Genomic DNA, 22,082 nt, shown 5'->3' with positions numbered 1-22,082 from the left:
GCAGAAAGCGCGCCCCCCACCACCCCTGCCCCACCCACCCGGATCCGCACACTCTCACTCATCCCGATGCACCCGCCGTCGCCCACATGGACCGGAACCAGGCAGCGTCACGTGACACGGGTTCCCCGGAGTGAGAGAGAGCCTCTCACAGCGCATCATGGCTGCGGAGGATGCAGCCGCTCGGTACCGGCCCGGCGCGTTTCGCATCGGCGCTGCGCCCCCCGCGCGCCGCCTGCTGCTGCTCTGCGTCTGCGCCTGCTGGCTGCTTCCCGCCCCGGCACTCTGCCTGCTCGGCTTTCGGCCGGAGGAGACCGGGGCGGAGCTGTCCGTGGAGGACGGGGTGCTGAAAGCCACCGAGGGGAGCCGCTTCATGCTGCGGGTGTACTACTCCACCTCCCCGCAGAGGCTCAACCGCAGCGCGGGGTCCCGCGCCAACAACGCCGCGCCCTGGATCGCCTTCATCGAGGAGCCGAGTCCCGGGAGGGAGGGACAGGTCCACCCCAAGCGGAACATGTGCACGGACAAGAACGCCAGGACGTCCGACATCGAGGTTCTGGGTTCCTTCAAGTCCTCTTCCAGCCAGAACTCGGTTCTGGTCGAGCTGATGGCCAAAGAGCTGCGGAGGGGGGAGAAGGTCAAGTTCTACTCCATGTGCGCCTTCGACGGATCCAAGTGGGAACACTACCGGACCCGGGACTTCTGGGTGGCGGTATCGGAGCGCTCCGCCGTCCCGGAGCTCTGGCTGCAGGTTGTGGTCTCGGTTCTTCTGCTCGGACTGTCGGCTCTGTTCAGCGGGCTCAACCTAAGCCTCCTGGCTCTGGACCCGGTGGAGCTGCAGGTCCTCCAGAACAGCGGCACCGACACGGAGCAGAACCATGCGCGCAAGATCGAGTCCGTGCGTCGGCACGGGAACTACGTCCTGTGCACGCTGCTGCTGGGCACCGCCATCATCAACGCCTCGCTGGCCGTGTGGATGTGTCAGATCCTCGGCATGACGTGGATCTCCACGCTCATCTGCGCCTCCGGCATCTTCTTCATCGGTGAGATCCTTCCGCACTCCGTGGCCTCGCGCCACGGTTTGGCCATCGCGTCCAAAACCATCTGGGTGACGCGGCTGCTGATGGTGCTCTCCTTCCCCATCTCCTACCCCATCAGCAAACTTCTGGACCTCATCCTCAACCAGGAGATCTCCAACTTTTACACCAGAGAGAAGCTCCTGGAGATGCTGCGCGTCTCGGACCCGTACCACGACCTGGTCAAGGAGGAGCTGAACATCATCCAGGGCGCGCTGGAGCTGCGCACCAAGACCGTGGAGGACGTCCTGACGCCCCTCACGGACTGCTTCATGCTGGCCTCGGACGAGGTCCTGGACTTCAATACCATGTCCGACATCATGCAGAGCGGCTACACGCGCATCCCAGTCTACGAGAACGAGCGCTCCAACATCGTGGACATCCTGTTCGTCAAGGACCTGGCCTTCGTGGACCCGGACGACTGCACGCCGCTCAAGACCATCACGCAGTTCTACAGGCACCCGCTGCACTGCGTGTTCAACGACACCAAGCTGGACGCCATGCTGGAGGAGTTCAAGAAAGGTGAGAGGCCTCTGCGCACGCGCCACCTGGACCCCTCTGCCTTTAGGAGGTGGATGAGGATGATCTGCACTAAAAACAACTATCATTTCTGGCTTCTACTGCTAGTCATTCGGGTTAAAACACGGGGTTCTGTTTGGTTCTGCACAGAGAAGCAGACACATCGGTTGTCATGGAAACCCGTGGGGGAACACTAATTCCATCCATTTATTGTTCAGAAAAACATCAACATTCGGACATCCTTCATGAGCCTGAATCAGTTTTTAAGGAGCTCAAATTTGACCTAAAAGTGTTTTTTTTTCCTCCTGGAGGGGGCTGAGAAAATACCAAGTCATTGGGAATCTGTCCTCACTCCCCCCCCCCCCCCCCCCCCCCGGAAAGGTCCCAGGATCCTGCAAACCTGCAGATGCAGAGGCTTGTGAAGGCTGCAGAGGCACTGCAGCACCATGCAGTCAGATCAGTGTGGCTGAGAGGGGGTGGGGTGGAAATCCTCCAATCAAAGAGCTTTCTGACACCCCCCCCCCTCTCCCCCCATCCCATAATGCTCAGGGACAACACAGACTCAGCACTTTGTGTTTTAGCTGCTAGGCTTGTGGCTGGGACAGGAAGCAGAAAAGGACACCTTGAGAAAGTCTTCCATCTTTCTCGGTGTATTATTATGGGATGCTTACATTCGGGGGGGGGGCTCTAAAATAATCAGACGGGATGATTTTCCAGATCTGTTCCTCGGTGGGAAGCATATTTCTGAACCTAAACATGCCTGAGGTGAACTTTCTCTTCAGTGGTTTTCCTCCCTCTGTGCTGCTGCTGCTCTTCTCTGCAGCGTTTCCTCCTCCTTTGCATCCCGCAGCAGCAGCAGTTGATGCTGACACATCAGAGATCCCACCCCCATCACTTCACACAAACACAAACCAACATCTTCTGCAAAGCTGGGGGGTTTGGAGCTGACCTTAAGCTCCTGCAGTTTAGACTGAAGTCAGGCGGTCAGGCGGTGTCCTAATGAAATGTTCCTGTTCTCGGTCTGAATGGGCTCCATCTCTCCATCGTTCTCTCTCCCGCCCTCAACAGACAATCTAAAATTCCAGATGCTGCATTTCCTGTTTTTGTTCAACATCTGTTCTCCTGCCAGGTTTTTGTTTTCCTTTTCTTCTGGGATTTGTTTGATTGTTGTGAAACCTGAAAAAGCCGAACCGGTATGTGTGTTTGTGGTCAAGTTAACCGATGACCCTGCAGGAGCTCAGGCGTTCGCTCAAAGCAGGAGATCAGCAAACATCAGGGAGGAGAAGCTGCTGCTGCTGCTGAGCGGAGACCTTCACAAGTTTTTTTCCAAACTGTTTTAGTTCCACAGACGTTCAGCTGATGGCAGATCTAAGGCATGGTGGTGGATGGTTCATGATTGGTTCCAGTACCATTAAGTTAAGCTAAGGTTAGTCACGTTTCTGAAGGTTATTTAGAATAATTCTTCAGTCTTGGAGCTTTTCCTGCATTTTCATAAACAGGTTTATGTTTACAGTTGGTGTCGATGAGGCGCTTTCCTTTACCAATGCTTGGATGGATGAGTGGATGGATGGATGGACAAACAAACAAACTAATGAGTTTCTGGTTTGGTTCATTTGTTGCTGTTCTCGGCAGAGCGCACTCTTAACTTTCAGAAACCTATGGTAGACCGTTGCACCACAGTCAGGGATTTGAACCCTCTTAGGTTCTTGGGTCGTGATCCTCATCAACAGTCATTCTTAATTCTGCTTCCGTCTTCAAACAGAAGAGTTTTCTCCGTTCTGTTGCTTTTTCACTGAGAACCTGTGGTTCCTCTGATGTTTTGGACTGAATGGAGCCTCATGACCTGCTGACAATCAATCGTTTCCTTTGAAGCTTTCCTCTTGAGGCTGAAGGGAAACGTGGAGAATCCTCAGTGAGCTTCCAGGCTGCAGCGTTTGCTCATCGGACCCACTTTGGCCCAAGCAGCGCCGCCAGAACGGCGTGCGTCTGTGAGGATTCTGGTCTGTGAGGTGGAATTTGGCAGGAAAGGAAGCACAGACGATAAATCTTTGGGTGCCACTGGGTTGGTTTCTGCTTTTCCTCACAGACATTGTTCCAGAGCGATCTGCTAGATGTCATCTCCAGAAAAACCTCTAGATTCAGGTTTCAAGAAACTTTGATCTCTGAGGTTCCACGCAGGAGAATCTCTGCTCCTCAGACCTCCATTCAGGGGATGGACTGTGGTTTCTTCAGCTGCAGCTTCTCCTCCTGCTCGCTGTGAGGAGCGGCAGCAGGACTCAAATCAAAGCCTAAAAATATGAAATCCATGAATCTTTGATAAGAAACGTTTCCATTCTGCCGGATAAAAGCTGCTTTTTCCTTCCAGGTCTCATGACTGCAGGGGAGGATGTTGAAGAGAGAAACTCAAAATAAGCTAAAACGCTAGGAGGGACAAAGAAAAACACCTAATTAAAACATTTCTAATGTGGTTTAGTCCATCTGTGTTTCTGTCAGACTGAACGAGGCCAGGAGCCAGAAAATGACTGAACTGAAACAGGAAGAACTGGGAAGACATCAGGTGATCATCAGGTACGAACACAACCAGAAAATGGAGAAGACGCAGAAAGAAAGAGGAGCAAACCAAGGATGCAAAGAAGAAAACAGTCCTGAAAGTCATCAGAAACTCGGTTCAGCCTGTCAGGAATCACTGGGCTGAACTAATTATATAACTGATTAGAGGATTTAGGAATAAAATTAAAACGGTTTGGAGGAGTTTCTGCATGAAGAGGAAGAGTCTGACGTTTAGTTTCTAAGAACAGGAAACTCTTTGAGGAGTCTTTGAAAGCAGTAGATGGGAGCAAACACAAACCGCCTCTCAGGTTTGGATCCGTTAATCTGATCATTTCTGAGCATAATCTGAGATTTAAAAACAAACAAACAGACGTTCCTCATTTCCCGTCTTTCATTCGTCTTCTAAACCCGTTTTTGTCCCACTCGAGGTCACAGCCAAGGCGGGGGGGACATCCTGGACCGGTCGCCACTCTGTCCCAGCACTTCCTGTCTGCTTTCTTCAAACACAGGAAGTTGTGTGTGAAACTCCGCCCACTTTCCACCCCATCAAAACTAAAGTTGATTTACCTTGATTTCAGCTCGTTTTTTGTTCAGCTCTGCTTAGTGATGACTGTCTTCTGACCACCTGTCCATCACGGTTAGCTCACCTGTGCCCCTCCCCCTCCCATAGTGAAAATGCTGTTACTGCTTGCAGGTAAATCCCACCTGGCCATCGTGCAGCGGGTGAACAACGAGGGGGAGGGCGACCCGTTCTACGAGGTGTTGGGCATCATCACTCTGGAGGACGTTATCGAGGAGATCATCAAATCTGAGATCCTGGATGAGACGGACCTTTACAGTAGGAGACTCCACCCAAAGACGTTCATGAGGAACCAACGTCTGAAATGTTTCATCGTATTTTTTCCCTGTTTATCAGCTGATAATCGAACAAAACGGCGAGTTTCTCACCACGAGCGGAAGCAGCAAGACTTTTCCATCTTCAAACTGTCAGAAAATGAGATGAAGGTGAAGATTTCTCCTCAGCTCCTCCTGGCGACGCACCGGTTCCTCTCCACAGGTACCAGCTTCTCCCTTTCAGGTCCCCGATGGCGAGACACGGAGAAAGATCCGAATCTTCTTTCCGTCTTTTTCCTCCACCCAGAGGTGGAGCCCTTCAAACCCGCCCACATCTCTGAGAAGATCCTGCTGCGGCTAATCAAACACCCCAGTGTGGTCCAGGAGCTGAAGTTTGACGAGAAGAACAAACGAGCGCCGCAGCACTTTTTGTTCCAACGCAACAAACCGGTGGACTACTTCACCCTGGTACTGCAGGTAACAGCCGGGCTTCCGCTCCTCAGCAGATCACGATGTTCACATGACTTCAGGAGACGGATGGAAGCTGGTCAACCTTCTCTCGGTGTCCCTCAGGGTCGGGTGGAGGTGGAGTTTGGAAAGGAGGCGTTGAAGTTTGAGAATGGAGCTTTCTCTTACTTTGGAGTTCCTGTTCTCATGCCTTCAGGTACGGATGAGGACGCCTTTAGCCTGAACTGCTTTCTCTTTAGACCTTCTTCAAAATGCTGCTTGAAGTTGAAATTAATGTTAATCTCTTCAGAACAGACGGAAAGTCTTGAAACCTTTTTTAGTTTTTTCTCAAAGAAACATCAAATCTGCAAACATCAAAGAACTTCAGTCCTTTTAATCCACTTTTTGGTCCTTTGGAATTTGTGGTTTCTCTTCAGCTTGGATGACGTTCTTCGTCTGCTGCAGAAACCAGAAGGTTTCCTCGTTTCCATTTGAGCTTGTTTATCATTAAGTGGATAAAATGACAAATTGTGTGTTCTATAAAGACATGCAGAAAGTGTCACTTCCAAGTGAGTTTAATGAAGACTTTCGGCCGCCAGATGATCAACCTCCAGGTCCAGGAGACCCAGAGAGACTTCCCCTGTAATGTAATGCTTTCCTCTGCAGTGAACTGGTCCCCCTCCCGCAGCAGTGGTCTGGACCGCTCTGAGTCCATGCTGCATGGAGGAAGTATGGGTCAGCTGAACGGGGGGGTCAACGTCTACCTGCCAGACTACTCCGTCAGACAGCTGACACACCTGCAGATCATCAAGGTTCCGTCTCTTGAATCTGCTTTGACTCTTTTCTGTCCATCTGGCGTTTGATATCCTAAGTTTGAGGAGGAGGTCATCCGTCTGGAAGCTGAAGCCTTTGGTCTGTTTCCCGGTAGACTTTCTGGTTGGATCAATTTTAAAGAGCTTTTAAAAAGATGTTCAGTAGAATCGGCTTCAGCTCGTTTTCTGGACCAAAGTGTATCTAGAAAGATCAAAGAGTTTTCAAATGGCTCAGAAAAAAACCCACCAAGCTGCAAAAATACAGAGTCCCAGAACAGGAAGAGGAGTTTTCCTTAGAAAAAGACAGGAGGATGACTTCTGCTTCTTTTGACTGAAGTCCTCATTACTTTCTTTTTAACTTAAAGGGTGAAGAGACTCGATAAGATTTAAAATAAAACAAGTTAAAGTTAAAACCATTTGAGGGATCATTTTTAAACCTTTACTGTGTACAAATTCCCAGAATGCTTTGCTCCTGTGCGGCAGATCACCCGAAGCCACTACCAGAACGCCCTGACAGCCACCAGGATGGACACCTCTCCACAAACGCCCGATGCAGACGCCCGCCTGGCCGAAGACGGCGCCCTGGAGCCTCCGGCCACAGACCGCGCCGCCACGCTCATGCCCCCCGGGCACGCCACCCTCATGCCCCCGCCTAGGGACCACTGCAGGCCCAGCTCAGCACGGACCAGAGGACAGCAGTCTAGCGTCCCACACAGCATGTCCTTCCTTAACGAGAAGAACCGCATTGTCCGTGAGTAAAACCCATCAGAATAAAAAATGATGGTGAGAAGAATGAGGAAGAGGAGCAGCTTCATCACTGCAGGCTTACACCCAACAGGTCACAAACTCGAAGTTTAGCTTGTAAATATTTATGAGGAGGAGGAAAGTCAGGAGACAGGAGGAAGACCAAAGCAGCAGAAGCTTCTTCATCATTTTCTGAAATGTAATTTTTACAGACGGAAGACGTGGGAACGTTTGGCTAAGAACATAGAGAACATTGGTTTCACACCTTATTTAGATACTGGAAGAAATGAAGAGCTCGGACAAAAATTCTGCTCAGCTGGGAATATTAGATTTGATTGCACGAAAAGTGAAAGCTGAGAGTTGGAAGCAGAAATAGCAGATCCTTTAAGCTGCAGAAACTGAGCTGGAGGTGGAACAAAGCAAAGATGAAAGACTTTTTTAACCGAACATCAAAAGATGCAATAAAAATACCGCAATTAGTGACACTTATATAAAAAAAAAACTTTCTGTTGTTTCAAAAACAGTAATAATATCTGTGCAGACAATGCTTCAGCTGACACTCAAGATAAATGATCTGTTCCCTCATAAACTGAAAAGTTTATCAGTACAAATGCTAGACTGTCTGACAGGTTCTGACAGCAGATCCCAGAACCCAAAAAAAACCTCAGGAAGGAATGATGAGACACTTTTCATCATCATTTCAGATCCTTTTCTCAAATTAAACATCCTAAGAACACAGAGACACTTTGTGTGACGAGTTCAGAAGATACCAAGTATAGAAAACGGGGAATCCCTTCCTGTGAAGTGAGGTCAGCTTCTCTGTACTGGATCTTTGTGGATCCACTGTTGGACTTTGAAATTCAGTCTCAGGTTTTTCATGCTGCAGCTTCAAACTGTTTCACGTAAGTTGAACTAGATTGGTTTCTAAAAACCCAGTCAATGCAACATGCTTGCTGTTGTTGTGTGTTTGATGCAGGAAGTAAATCTGACGGACAGAAGAGTCTGAGTGATTCAGTGTTTCTCAGGATGGATGAGATCCCCTACATCCGAGAGGACAGATGTGAGGCTGACCCACATGCAGGTTTGGCGACTTCACCTCCATGAAAACCCAGTAAAACACAGAGGGACACGGGCAGACCGCCTGTCTCCACCTGTAAGGGCAGCTGAGACTAAGACTTCAACAAGTGAACCCTTTTCAGAGGAAAGACCTGAAGCCAATCAATGCTACATACAACACGTGTTCAAGAACACGCTTAACATTCTTGAACACGCTTTTAGCATATATAAGACTTGGTGTCGTAGAATTCCAGCCAGACACAACCATTCATTTCTCTTTCGTGATCAATTTTAAAACGGCCGGGACTTTGGGGAATTCAAAGTGGCAAAGTCCCTGACGGGTCAAAGTTCACCGGGTTTAACTTTCAACACACCTTCAACGGCCATGCAAACGTAGAAACCTGCGCAGTGATTGATCGGATTTGAAACGCAGAAGTGCGAGACGTGCAAAAATGTGTTTACGTAGACTTTTTATTGGAAGTGGTCGCTTGACTGAGCGTTGCTGAGGGCGGTGTGAACGTACTTTAAGGCTTAAACAAGCAAAGCCGGAACCTTTTACAAACCCATGATCTAAATCCTAAAATAACTTTTTAAAATTTGAAGCAGAATGAAATGATGTTACGTTGAGTGACAGCAGGGAAAGGGGAGTTCCTTAGAAGTTCGGTCAGAACCATGAACATGTGAAGGTCTTTAGAGGAACTCCAAGCCGTTCACGAAAGCTTGAAATGCCTCAGATTCAGACGAGAAAGAAAATGTTTAAATACAAATTAGAGATTATATTTCCTTTGTTTCGAAAACAAACTTTTTTTTTAAAGAATTATTCTGCCTCACTTTGCTTTTGTTTAAAAACTTTGCTGGAATAGTTTTAGAAAGTTTTTTTACTTCTTCTGTAGTTTGTGCAAAAGAAAAACTTTTATTGTCTAAAACCGTATTTTTGCATCAGGTTCATTCAGAGCAAAACATGTTTAAGTCATGAGATCAGATAAAGTGAAACTAAGCAGCCAGACTCTCCAATGCTGCAGTGGGTTCACAAACTTGGCCCAGAGTCACACAGAGTCTAAATCGGTTCTTCCAACAGGAACCTGAGCGTCTTTTGTTCTCTCTGCCTTTCTCTCAGACATGGCCTCTGTTCCCATGGAGACGGACACGTCGCCTTTCATCAGCAGCCTGTCGCTGAGTAGCTCAGAGGACACACTGGGCAAGAAACTGCTGCTCAAACTCAGTCAGTCTCTGTAACACACACGCACATACAGACATGAACACACAAAAACACACACACGTGTTTGGTGTGTGTGTTTTGATTTGCATATTTCAGCTACTTGTTGTAACTCTTTGTAATTCCAGCAACTTGAAAACCAAATTTTACCCTCAAAAAACAATATGTAGTGAATACCTTATATAAGACCACAAACACACACACACACACCAATGCACACACATACACACAACATTAAAAAACCTCTTAACCTCTAAAAACAATAAAATGTGGAAAATCTGTGGAATGTCCTCAAAAATGCTGCCTGTGAGAAGGGGGCCCACATTTACACAAAAACAAACACACAGACACACACTTACAGAAGCTCTGTGTGAAATTGTAATCTTCAAAAAACAAGTTTAATTCCAAAAAGTAACCACAAACATCAGTTTCATGTTACCCTGAATATTCATTTTGTTTTTCACACAAATTTAAAAAGTCTTCACTAATGGACTGGGAGTAACAAGTCCCCACAAGACCATAAAAACAGGCACAAAAATGGTCCACCTATTCATCTATTCTTTGTCTCTCTTTGATTCACACCAACCTCTGAGCTGCACAAAAACACATATACGCACGCACACACTCACACACTCACTCACCCACACACACACACACACACATTCTGCTGCTTTGAACTTGCCTGCTTTATATTCTTTTGCAGTTCCTCACAGCGTCCACAGCAGATCTCTGGGTTTGATTCCTGAACATTTTATCAAAATCTTCAGCTTTTAAAAACACAACAAGCTTCACAGTCGTGTGAGAAACAGAAACCGTCTTCTGTCTTCTCCTAACTGAACATCACATCCACATTTACCAGCAGTGAGTGAAAAAATTAAAGAAACTTTCTTGCATTTATGTAACTATGACTATGATGTGTGTAAAGCCAAGTACTGTATTAAAAAACAAGCTTTTACTAAAAAAAAGATGTTAATAAAATAAAAGATGATCCCAAAAGTCAAAGTGTTAAGATAAACGCTAAATTCAACAGTAAATATTTTAAGCAAATTCCAAACAGAAAATCCTTTCATTCTCATTTTGGATTACATCACTTTTCTTCCAGAAGCTTCTGACTCTAATATTTACACGTCGATTAAAACCTGTTTGAACTTTTTTGCTCCATTTGTCGCCTCACGCGCTCTGACTGCGCTGCTTTTATTTAACCAGGATATTCCCATTGAAATGAAAAACCTCTGCAGAGAAATCCTGACCAAGAGGAAGCCACATTTAGCTTAAAACTTTAGGATGATAAAAACATTACAACATGAAGAAAAATTAAAATACAGAAACATGACAGTGAATTATGACAATAGTAGACTTAGTTACAGTATTTAGTGGAGTTCTCTGTTTCTTTGAGTTTTGATGGTCGTTTGTATTTTTAGATCTGTTTCAGCTTTCTCTTTGATATTCATGTAAATTCAGCGATAAAGGTGATAAATGTTGGCTTGATTTTGTGTCCAAAAGCAAAGTTTTAAAACTCTGTTTTATTGTGATTTTGTCGATTTCTCCAGGTCATAAGAAGAGGAAAAAATCCCACGATGGGGAAAAGACTCCAGAGGACATTTCAGAGCAGCCGCTGGTGAAAACCTAGCAGAGCGTGAGCGGCTGACCTCATCGTCTGATGGCTCTTTAAGCCTTTTGTAAAGAGGATGCTGCTGAACGGCAGCTATCAGAGTTTTATCTGAAAACATGCTCTGCACGCCTGCACTGTTCAGACTCTTTACCAGGATTAAGCTGCACATGTGGGGGGAGGACAGGTGCATTAGAGCGCAGCTTCCCGTCTTTACTCTCCTGGATTTGTTTCTGCTGATGCTCACATATAAAGGGAATGACTGTAAATGTGAAATGTTTGCATCTGAAATCGTAGTTTTTCTACTTAATTCACGTGTCGTCACTGAAGGGGTTGTTTCCAGGGAAGACCAAAGATGTTTTGTTTATTCGTCCCCAAAAAGAACAGAAAGGAATGTCAGAAAAAAGACTTGCTTTGAGGCTTTTAGTTTGAAAGGGTTTGGAAAATCTGCTCCACATTGCAGACAATCTTTCAGGTTGTAATTGGTGGACACATTTAGACAGTTTGGAATGTAAGCTGAATTTGTCTAAAACTATGTCTGTTCACAACATAATATGGGGGGGGGGGGGGGGGGGGCAGTGGAGGATCCTCTGGGGGGGGCATTCCAGACTTTATAACTAAGACGTTTGCAGCACTTTACATTGAAGGCCTGCCACACCTGAAAAAGGAAAATGGCCCCTTCTGCATGCGGGATCACGCCAATACCCACAATGCATTGGTCCACTATTCCAACAGTTTAACGATGATTTTCTTCCGGAAGAGCTGCAATGACCTTTACTTGATGAAAAGTAAAGTCTAAAAATAATTTTATTGGGAATTTTCTGTTGAAGGAAATTTCCAACTTTTCTACAACTAGAAAAATGGGTAAAATTCTGATTTTCCCAATAAAATGTTTAAAGAAAGAATTTTGATGTAAAGTCGGTGGATTTACTTCCCCACAAACAAAATCACTTAAAATAAAAAAAATTAAAATCGCTTTTTTTTGCTGCAGTTTGTTTCTATTTACCCCAAATGGCCAAAAAAGAAAAAAAAAGTATTATTAGAGCCACCATAAAAGAAAATGACGCTGAACTGTGTGAACATTAAAGGAAACGGGTGACATCCGAGTGTTTTTGTTGAATTATTTTAAAAGCTAAATGTAGCATTTAAAAAAAAAGTATAACTTTCTCCTTGCGAAATGGCAATAGTTTATTTTAAAAAAAATGTATGTCTTTATTTTCATAAAATAAAAATACAAATATTTTTTATACTATTGCAACTTTATTCACATTAAATTTAGAAATTTCTCATAATTTTACTTTATCTTCATAAAAATGTAGATTTCTTCCTAATAGTTTAGGACTTTTTAGGACATTTTTTAAATATATTTTTCTTCTTTTATGGTGGCTCTAATACTCCATTAAGCGCTATAAATGCAATATTAAAAACAGATAACATAGTGCTGAAGCTTTCTGAACATGACAGTGACTTGAATGTGTTTGGTAACAGCTACTAACCTTTTAAATTGTGCATGATTTTTTTATTTTTTTTCTGAAATCTGAATTTGTACTTGAGTTTAAATATTTTATTTGCTTCAGAAATGAAAACTAATGTGTCCAGTTTTATCATCTCAGTATCTTGTTTCAGATTTCTTTGTTCCATGTTTCCTGATCTTTTTTTATATTAATTTATTATTAATTAAATAATTTGTGACTTCAGATCCAGAGTTTGTTTGAATGAATTGGAAAAACCAGCTTTTGTACATCTCTGCAGTCAGAGTGCATATCAGGAAGTGAGTCTAGCATCTCCTGGAACGATCAGGCAGCGTCTGCGTCTGCGCAGATCCAGTCTTCGACATCATTTCCTGCACTGAAAAACATTTTTAGCAGTTTAATGTCTCTACAAAATAAGAGTCCAGAAGAGTGTTTTTTTTAAGACAATCATGAAAACACAGGAGAGAAGCATGGATGCTTCAGCTCTCTGGACAGTATTGATTCATGACGGGGGGGGGGGGGGGGGGGGTCCTACTCATCTCACTGATGCAAGTCGGAAAAGGCGGAGCATCCTTCCTGGGTGCAATAACCTGCTGAGTCACTTTGCTGCATTGGAGCATCAGCCGCAGCCAATCCTTTGAGGTTAGAGCCACAGAACACGCCGTTGTCCTGAACGCCGTCTGAGCTCATCCATGGAGGCAGGACGCCACGTCTGCAGCTCGGCAGGATTCATGTCCTGTTTGCTTCTGCAGCACAAAAACCTCTGGGTCCTTCAGAAAGGTTTTAGAAACGTGTAAACAATGTGAATTCATTTTACATCAAAATATATAAACAAATAAAAAACTCCACAAAGAAAAAGAGTTATAGTCATAAAACTGTTATTTCCTCTAAACGCCAGTATGAAGAATCACTTTTAACACACTTTTCATTATTTAAACCTCTTCTTTTTCTTTGCGTTGTCAAAATAACACATTTTAAGGTTTTATTTTACGTTTTTGAAAAATCTGGTTTCGACTTTTAACATTTCAGGATTTTGTATTTATAAACTTAACTCACCAGAGTTTATTAAATTCATTCAGAGCTGCTAACATTGTTCTTTTTAGTTTAGATTATCTATGAAAACATTTTACTTCATGGAAAAGTGTTTTCTCATAAAAATATAACTAATCTTTCCATTTTTATCTACAACAAATGTAATCAAGCACTTATCAATTAGTTGCCAACCCCACATTACTACACTTCCCCTGCCATGTTTGGCGGTTACTACAGTGTTCTTTTCCTAAAATGCCAACATCATTTTACCATCTGCAGTACTATGGCATAGAATTGTGTTACATAATAGTAGAAAAATAATAAGAGTGGAACTAAAGTTTAATATTGTTTCTTAAAGTCCTGCTTTATTGTTGCACACCTTAATCTGCCTCGCCTTAAACTTATAAACACTTTTAGCAGCACTCTAACATGCTAACACAATGCAAATGTTAGCACCATGTTAGCTTAATACTTATGGTAGCTTCATGTTAGCATTAAGCTACATGTTAACAATGTTAGCAACAACTATATGCTAACAGTTAACATGTAACTTCATGCTAGCACAATGCTAATATGTTGGCATTATCATTGTAGCGCAGTGCGAGATCTTGCTAACATCTTTTATCTTTAACTTTTATGTTTCCAAGACTAATGTGATGTTTGGTTATTTAGACTGGTTACCAATAGCTCTGATCCAAGTTTGTTCTCTTTGTCATTTTATTCAAAGAAACTCGTTCTTTCCTGTCAATGGTTTTGCCTTCATTCAGGAAATCCAGTGATATAAATATTCATTAGACGACATGTGACAAATATGCAACAGAATTTAGAAAAATGTCCGCGATTGTGACGTTAAAAACTTGATTCTGTGAGGGGCTCAGGAATAAAAAGCTGAACCAAAGTCGTCTGATGTGGTTGATAATTTATTAGGGCACAAACAAACAGCAGTACTTCATTGCAGTGGGCGGGTCCAGGTTCTGACGCCTGACCGACCCACTTTGCACTGAGTGGAACACAAGGACACTGCAGGCGGGGAGGAACCACGGAACAGGAAGAAGTTTGTTCAGTGATGGCACAACAATGGAGGCTGGCAGACTACAGACAGGAGGCAGTTTCTTCAACCATCACACCCTCCAGTCCTTCACTTCAACACAAACGTGCTTTTGACCTGGAACGATGATTTACCTCTATAAGGTCTTCATCTTCTGTTGAGTTTACAGATTGTGTTTGATCTAAATACCGTTTGTTTTTGCTTTTCTACATAGAAGCAGACATTTTTCTGTCAGACTAGTTACCTTAGTGACAGTTTATTAAACTGAAGGTCTGTTTAGGTCACATAGTCTGAGATTAGTTAGATTTGAAATCCCCAAATGTTAATCCCAGGTTCACCTGCGCCTGCAGGTAATTCCGTCTCCACTAGAGGTCAGCAGGAAAACATGAAATATCCTTTCAAGTTTGATCAGGATCAGTTTGATGAGGATCAGGAAGACGTGAACATTCAGCAGGTTTGTGTGGAGTTCACAAGGAAGATGGAGGATGTGTAACAGACTAAGGAGGGAAAAGTTCTGTTCATCACAGACCGTGCCGGTTTCAGAACTGCCCACGTTAAATCACAAAACAACGAAAAGGTCACTTTAACAGATCCAGAAGTCATTCGCTTTGATTGATGACCAATAAAACATTTTAGATAAAAATTAAATTAAAATTGATTAAAAATAGATCAGAACGTTTCATTTACTAAAATAATAATAATATTTTCTCTCTGTTATGATGTTTGCTTTGGCTTTGTTTAACTTTAAGCCTCACTTTACACTCTGGGTTTATGTGCACAAATATAAAGCTGAATTTACTGTTAATGTGGGAAAATAAAGGACACTATGACTGAAACTTGAAGAACTATATTGAGAATCTACACAAACTGTAAATAATGAAACTAAAATCTGTAACTTTTTGAAAAAACTCCAAAGATTGTGGGTAAAAGGATTTTTTTTTTCCTGATTTGTCGGCTAAAGCAGAGTTCAGAACTCGGCAGGAAGTCTCCTGCTCCATTTGATCTGTGCTCTTATTGTGAAGAGATCTTTAAACTCCTGTCCGTCAGCCTGCTGTGCAGCAAAATGTCATCAGTGAGAACGTGGGATCTGAGGAGAACAGGAAATGCAGGTTTCTGCTGACGTCAGCGTGTGGCGCTCCGCTGCCGGAGACGGTTTCTAAAGGACTATTGCACCTCCCTAAAGGATTTTTTCCTTTACATGAAAGCAGAAACATCTGCCCCCCGACTGATTAATCTGCAGTTTAACCAATCAGGAGGCAGAACAGAAAGACAGGAACGGAAAAGGTTCTGCCGCAGACAGGAAGTGCACAGACTTTACTGGACTTTTGTGACGGCCTCGTGAATGGACTGAGCGATGTAGTCGATGTTCTTGGTGGTCAGGCCGCACATGTTGATGCGCCCGCTGGCCATCAGGTAGACGTGCTTCTCTTTGATCAGGTACTCCACCTGTTTGGCTGCAAGACGAAGACAAAGCAGAGATCAGGATGATGTGTGAAGTCCAGGTTCCATCTTCGGCGGAAGCAGAACGGACGCCAGGCAGCAGAACGAACGCCGCGCTGCAGAACGGACGCCGCGCTGCAGAACGGACGCCGCGCTGCAGAACGGACGCCGCGCTGCAGAACGAACGCCGCGCTGCAGAACGAACGCCGCGCTGCAGAACGGACGCCACGCTGCAGAACGGACGCCACGCTGCAGAACGGACGCAACGCTGCAGAACGGACGCCGCGCTGCAGAACGGACGCCGCGCTGCAGAACGGACGCCACGCTGCAATACGGACGCCGCGCTGCAGAACGAACGCCACGCTGCAGAACGAACGCCGCGCTGCAGAACGAACGCCGCGCTGCAGAACAAACGCCGCGCTGCAGAACGGACGCCGCGCTGCAGAACGGACGCCGCGCTGCAGAACGGACGCCGCGCTGCAGAACGGACGCAACGCTGCAGAACGGACGCCGCGCTGCAGAACGGACGCCGCGCTGCAGAACGGACGCCACGCTGCAGAACGGACGCCGCGCTGCAGAACGGACGCCACGCTGCAGAACGGACGCCACGCTGCAGAACGGACGCCACGCTGCAATACGGACGCCGCGCTGCAGAACGAACGCCACGCTGCAGAACGAACGCCGCGCTGCAGAACGGACGCCGCGCTGCAGAACGGACACCGCGCTGCAGAACGGACGCCACGCTGCAGAAGAACGGACGCCACGCTGCAGAACGGACCCCATGCAGGAGCAAAGACGCCACATGGCTGAACAGCTGCCTTACTATTGAATTTCTTTTTGTTAGATCCCATCACCTTTCTGTGTGTGTGTGTGTGTGTGTGGGGGGGGGGGGGGGGGGGGGGGGGTCGTCTCTGAGCTTTAAAAGTTTTATTTTTACATAAACCAAAAGCTTCAGTGAAGCAGCTCCGATAGTTCTGAAGAATTCAGCTTAAAGCAGCATCTCTGGTCGTTTCACAGCAGAACAGAAGCTCATGAAATCCTCAGCTCCTCCCTGACGGGCCTTCACAGCCTCACCTGTCACGCTCAGGTGTGGTTTCAGACTTACGGTTCAGGCCGGTGAAGCTGAACATGCCGATCTGCTGAGTGATGTGGTCCCAGGTCCCCGGGGTGCCCAGAGCCTCCAGCTTGCTCCTCAGCTGAGACCTCATCAGCAGCACTCGGTCCGCCATCGTCTTCACGTTTCCCTTCCTGAAGACACGAAGAACCAACAGCTGGAGGTCCAGATGAACACAGACAAACATCTGCACGTTTGGGACGAGCAAGGAGCTCCTTTTGAAAACTGAAGCGGAGCGTACCATTCTGCAAACAGCTCCGGGCTGTTGAGCGTCCTGCTGACCACGCGTGCTCCTTGAGAAGGGGGGTTGGACCAGGTGGTTCTAACGATCTTCTCCATCTGGGACAGGGTGCGCGTCAGGCTCTCGCCGTCTTTGGCAACCACGGTCAGATTCCCCACCCTCTCGTCTGCAGAGAGCGGTGAGCTTAAACCACGGCTGTATTCACAGAGCGGCGTGGACAGAACACAGAGCAGACGGTCACTCACTGTAAAGGCCAAAGTTCTTGGAGAATGACTGAGCGATGAAGAGCTCGAAGCCCTCGGAGACGAAGAAGCGGATGGCCCAGGCGTCCTTGTCCAAGTCTCCAGAAGCAAAACCCTGATAAGCCGAGTCGAAGAAAGCAAACAGCTTCCTCCTCTGGTGAGGAAGAGGAGAACAGCAAAGAAGAAACTGAGAACGTTCTGGTACAAATCTTTCAGAGAACTTCTTGAAAGCAGAAAGAAAAGGTTTACAGGTGGAGAAGAGGGTCTTACCTTCATGATCTCTGCGATGGTCTTCCACTCCTCCTGGGTGGGGTCTGTGCCGGTGGGGTTGTGTGCACAGGCGTGGAGGACGAAGACGGAGTGCTCTGGAGCTTTCTGTAGACGGAGGAAGAGTCAGATCGGAACAATCCTGCAGACGCTGATGAAGGCCTCAGAGGAGCTCTTTCTCGGTCTAGAACCCTTTACTCTCAAACAGCGTTATGATGTGCAACCAAAGCAGAACCAGAACCAGAGATCCACCAGTGAATCACCAAAATTATGGGATGCTTCCATAATTTGCTTCCATCACGCTAAAATTATGCTAGCATAAGGCTCATGTGTTTGAAAAAGGTTAATGTAATGCTAGCATATGTTAGCAAAATGATTACACATTAGCATGCTAAAATAATGTTATTGTGTCAGGGTCGCTCGCAATAACATCATGCTACCATAGTGGTCACATGTTAGCATCATACTAAAATAATACTGGCATAGTGGTAATATGTTAATATCATGCTAAGGTCATTATAGCACACTGCTTATATGTTAGCATTACACTATCATCATGCTAGCATAGTGTTAATATGTTAGCGTCATTCTAATGTAAAGCTAGCACAATGTCAACGTGTTTGTATCGCACTTACATCTTGCTAGCATAATGCCAAAATGTTAACATCATACAAAAATCATGCTAGCACGATGCTAATAGGTTAGCATCATAGTAGAAATATGCTAAAATAGAGTTAATACGTTAAAATTTCAAAATAATGCTTACACAATGTCAACATGTTAGTATCATCATCATGGTAGCTCAATGCTAATATGTTAGGATCATGCTAAAAACATGCCACCCTAGAAACAATCTGTGAGCATCAAGCTAAAATCAACCACCATAATGCTTTACTGTTGGCAAAATGCTAATCTTATGCTAGCATAATTTCTATATTTTAGCATTAAACCAACATTATGCTCATATGTTAGCATCATGCTAACATCTGGTTAACAAAATGCAAATATACTAGCTCGTGAGACCTGGAGGAAACCTTTGACCTCTGTCATTGGAACCAGGGTTACATTGCAAAGTATTGAGGTGAACGTTTTTCTGCTCCATTTTACAAAGAAGTTCTACAAAAGTACAGACAAAAGGTTTTTATGATGAACTTCACAGAGCATAACTGCAGAATTAGTGATATTTTCTTCTCTGTTTGTATTTAATCCACTAGGTTGAAATTGTTTTTCATCAGTTAATAGCAGAGATTCCTGACTGTACTTGAACTCATCACTTTTCTCCTGTTGTCCTTTTATAAATGCCTGTAAAATAAAATGCCACTTCATTCCAGAGTCTCGTTGTTTTTGGTTAAATTGCTGACCCCGACCAACCATCCGCTCCTCACCTCCAGGTCATCCAGGAGCCCCGCGAGGTCCAAACCCCGCTTTGCTGCATCCCAGTAGTGGTACGGACGGATTTCCTTGAAGCCCGCGTCAGTGAACACACCGTTGTGGTTCTCTAGGATGAAAGAAACAGATGATTGACGACTTCCTCCTCAGTGGAACCTGCTGTGGTGCAGCGTGCTCACCCCAGGTGGGTGCAGAGACATAGACAGGTGTTGCCGTGTTGTTGACGCCATTGTACCACCGCCGCAGGAAGTCTGCCCCAATCCTTAAAGCACCGGTGCCGCCAAGACACTGGACCGCTCCGACCTGCGAGGACAGGAATCTGATCAGCGTTGGCGTTCCTCCAACTGAAGCTTGGACCTCCATGGAGGCTCCGCCCTCCAGGCCTTTCTCACCCGGCCTTCCTGGATGGCGGCGTTGTCATCTCCCAGAGCGACCTTTGAGGCGGCAGAGCGGAACTCGGGCAGGCCGAGGATGGGAAGGTACTCGTGGTTCAAGCTGCCGTCCTCAACGATCAGACGCTCCACCTTCTTCACCACGGGCAGAACCCACGGCTGGCAGTCATCGGTACGGTAAGCTGGAGGGGACAGACCGAAAACAAGTGTTCGCTCACTCCGAGAGAAACTGAGTGGAAGCTGATGCTGTTAAAGATAGAACGACAGTCATTTGTGAGTCTCATTATAAACCTTCAGGTAATCAGATTACTCATCTGAAATCTCCACATAAACACTTAAAGAAAGACCTAAAGTCCTCAAAGAGCTAATTAGACCCATTCTTTCATTTATTTCCCACAATTCATAGAGTGTTAGAGTAAAAACCCACTAAAAGCTTAAACTATTTACGCCAGCTGTCAACTGATTAAATATTCAACACGTCAATATTTAATTGTGATTGATCGCGATGTGAAAAAACGCCTGAAAACAACAAATCTGAGCAGAACTTTGGTGATTTAAGGTCCATTTACTGAGCGTCTATATGTCAGTGTTTAAACTCACAGAAGAGAAATTTAAATTGTTTTTCATTTACAGTTTAAAATAAAGTAAATGACAGCTTTCATCATGAAAATGACGTGTACAGAAAGAAGCAGTGATCGTGATTCTCTTTTAATGTACTGTTGTGGAAACAGAAAATGTAAAAACGTCACAAATACGTTTATCAGCAGCCGGAAAATAATTGTTTTTCATCTTAAACCCCGACTTTGTTTTAAGTGTCAGTCATTCTCGCTGAATTGTCTCATTTCTTAGCAAACCGCAGAGATTATAATCCCCTTCAGGATTAGGATTGACCGAGGAGTGAAGAACATTTTTAGAACCCTTGGTGCTCCGTGCTTCTGCAGAGGCATCGAATGTCAGGATCTGAAGGGGAAGGTGACCTTCAAAGGTCACAGGATGGGTCAACGCCAGCATGAACACAGGGCAGAGCGGGAGGACCACGGACTGCAGACACATTGACCAGCTGCTCTGAGTTTGAGAGGCCAACGAGTGTGGGACCGACTGACGGTGGTTCCTGTTCCTGACGGCGGCAGAACTCCAGAAAACCCCACAGGAACGTAGCAGGAGCTCAGCGACAGCCCACGGAATGGGTTTATCCTCAAACGTTCAGGTCCAACTGGTCTAAAGATCAGTTTTGACAACAAACTTTGATGCCTTTTGTAAAACCAACCAGCCGTCCAACCAGAGAACCTCCCGCCAACGGTGGAGGTCATTTCTTCACGTTTCCTTAATGATACGTTTAACAAAACTACAACTACGGCAGGAAGTGTGTGGATTTTACCTGAGTGGACTTTTAACGCTCAGCCTGTACTAGATTCATGGTGTCCAGCATCGACCAGGAGCTGGCAGTTGATGCCGAATCATCTGCTGGTGGTCATAATCCAGATTCTTTCTGAGCCACTGTTTGGTCTAACTGTAGATGTGAACTTTGAGGGGTTCTCCAAATCCATCCCACGTGGAAAACTGACCCCTAAATCCACTGTTGAGAGTTTTCTATCTGTTGTGGTGAAAGACTCCTTTTCCTCTCAGTTACAGACAGCTCTCTCATTTTACGACAGTTGACCTATTTTGGACCAAACTGCAGTAAAGTGAAACATTGTGCTCTACAGACAGAAGGCAGGTTAGCATCACAGTTAGCCTTTAGCTAAGGTCACACCGATGCTAGGTAGCATGAAAACCATAGACGTATATCTGTAAAGTTTGTGATTATAGCGGGCGAATATCACGTGACTGGACGGATCCTCTGAATGAGCGTCCGCGTGCTAGCTTATAGCGTTAGCAAACAGCTAACGCCGCTCACCTCCAACTCCCAGGTTCACCTTCTGTGGGTGGCTGTCCTCCCTGAAGTCAGCGGTCAGCTTGAAGACGGCGACGGGCGGCGCCTGCGGGACCTCACCGAATACGGACATGGCTCAGGTAAGGGCGGAGGAGACCGGGGCAGAGCAGCGGGAGAAGAAGAGCGGGCACGCAAGCCTCCACAGACGGGCAGAGAGAGGCAGAGAGGAGCCGAGTTCACCTTCACTGACGGCGCCGCTGCAGCACCACAGACATGTAACAGGCACCAATGGGAGGGCACGTTGCAGTGACGTCACACTGCCGCAGCCAATCAGATGCCTTGATAGTTATCTGTCCTTTTTACATTTTTAATATTCAATTTGAATTCATGCAACTTTATTTAAATGGGATTTTTCATACACAAAGGTGATTAGAAGTCTTTTATTTATTATATCGTGAATGTTCCTCATCTTAAAATAATATATATGTATATATATATATACAGTCAGGACCATAAATATTTGGACAGAGACACATTCCAATTCAGTTTCTGTACATTACCGCTGAATTTTAAATAAAACATCTCAGATGCCATTGAAGTGCAGACTTTCAGCTTTTATTCCAAGGCTTTAACAAAAAGATTGCATAAAATGTGAAAAACTAAAGCATTTTTAAACACAATCCCTTCATTTCATGGTCTTGTAAGTAACTGG

General features: G+C 45.4%; 2 protein-coding genes across 3 annotated transcripts; one reads left to right on the top strand and one right to left on the bottom strand.

The window, feature by feature from the left end:
- The first annotated feature begins 19 nt into the window (after nt 1-19).
- Nucleotides 20-11,241, top strand: LOC101161214 (metal transporter CNNM1). 2 transcript variants are annotated; one of them, XR_002290994.2, is made up of 11 exons: nt 20-1,595; nt 4,837-4,980; nt 5,059-5,199; nt 5,284-5,453; nt 5,550-5,640; nt 6,090-6,235; nt 6,719-6,986; nt 7,956-8,060; nt 9,153-9,257; nt 9,955-10,112; nt 10,802-11,241. XR_002290994.2 is itself a non-coding variant. In XM_011489150.3 (10 exons), the coding sequence occupies exons 1-10, from the start codon at nt 158-160 to the stop codon at nt 10,879-10,881; spliced, it is 2,688 nt and encodes an 895-aa protein (XP_011487452.3). In that variant the 5' UTR covers nt 22-157; the 3' UTR covers nt 10,882-11,241. The 2 variants fall into 2 exon arrangements, 1 of the variants encoding a protein (XP_011487452.3); XM_011489150.3 differs by lacking the exon at nt 9,955-10,112 and having other exon boundaries at nt 22-1,595.
- Nucleotides 11,242-14,266: 3,025 nt separating this feature from the next.
- On the bottom strand, nt 14,267-21,651 carry LOC101156301 (aspartate aminotransferase, cytoplasmic-like). Its single transcript, XM_004065474.4, has 9 exons — nt 21,395-21,651; nt 19,498-19,679; nt 19,285-19,408; nt 19,102-19,214; nt 17,720-17,824; nt 17,453-17,603; nt 17,208-17,373; nt 16,958-17,100; nt 14,267-15,866 (listed from the first exon to the last, which is right to left on the bottom strand). Exons 1-9 carry the CDS (start codon nt 21,501-21,503, stop codon nt 15,727-15,729), a joined length of 1,233 nt encoding a protein of 410 aa, XP_004065522.1. The 5' UTR covers nt 21,504-21,651; the 3' UTR covers nt 14,267-15,726.
- Between the last annotated feature and the right edge of the window lie 431 nt (nt 21,652-22,082).

Source organism: Oryzias latipes, chromosome 1 (genome assembly GCF_002234675.1).
Source record: "Oryzias latipes chromosome 1, ASM223467v1".
Lineage (NCBI taxonomy): Eukaryota > Metazoa > Chordata > Actinopteri > Beloniformes > Adrianichthyidae > Oryzias > Oryzias latipes.
This window is presented reverse-complemented; position numbering and strand designations above follow the sequence as displayed.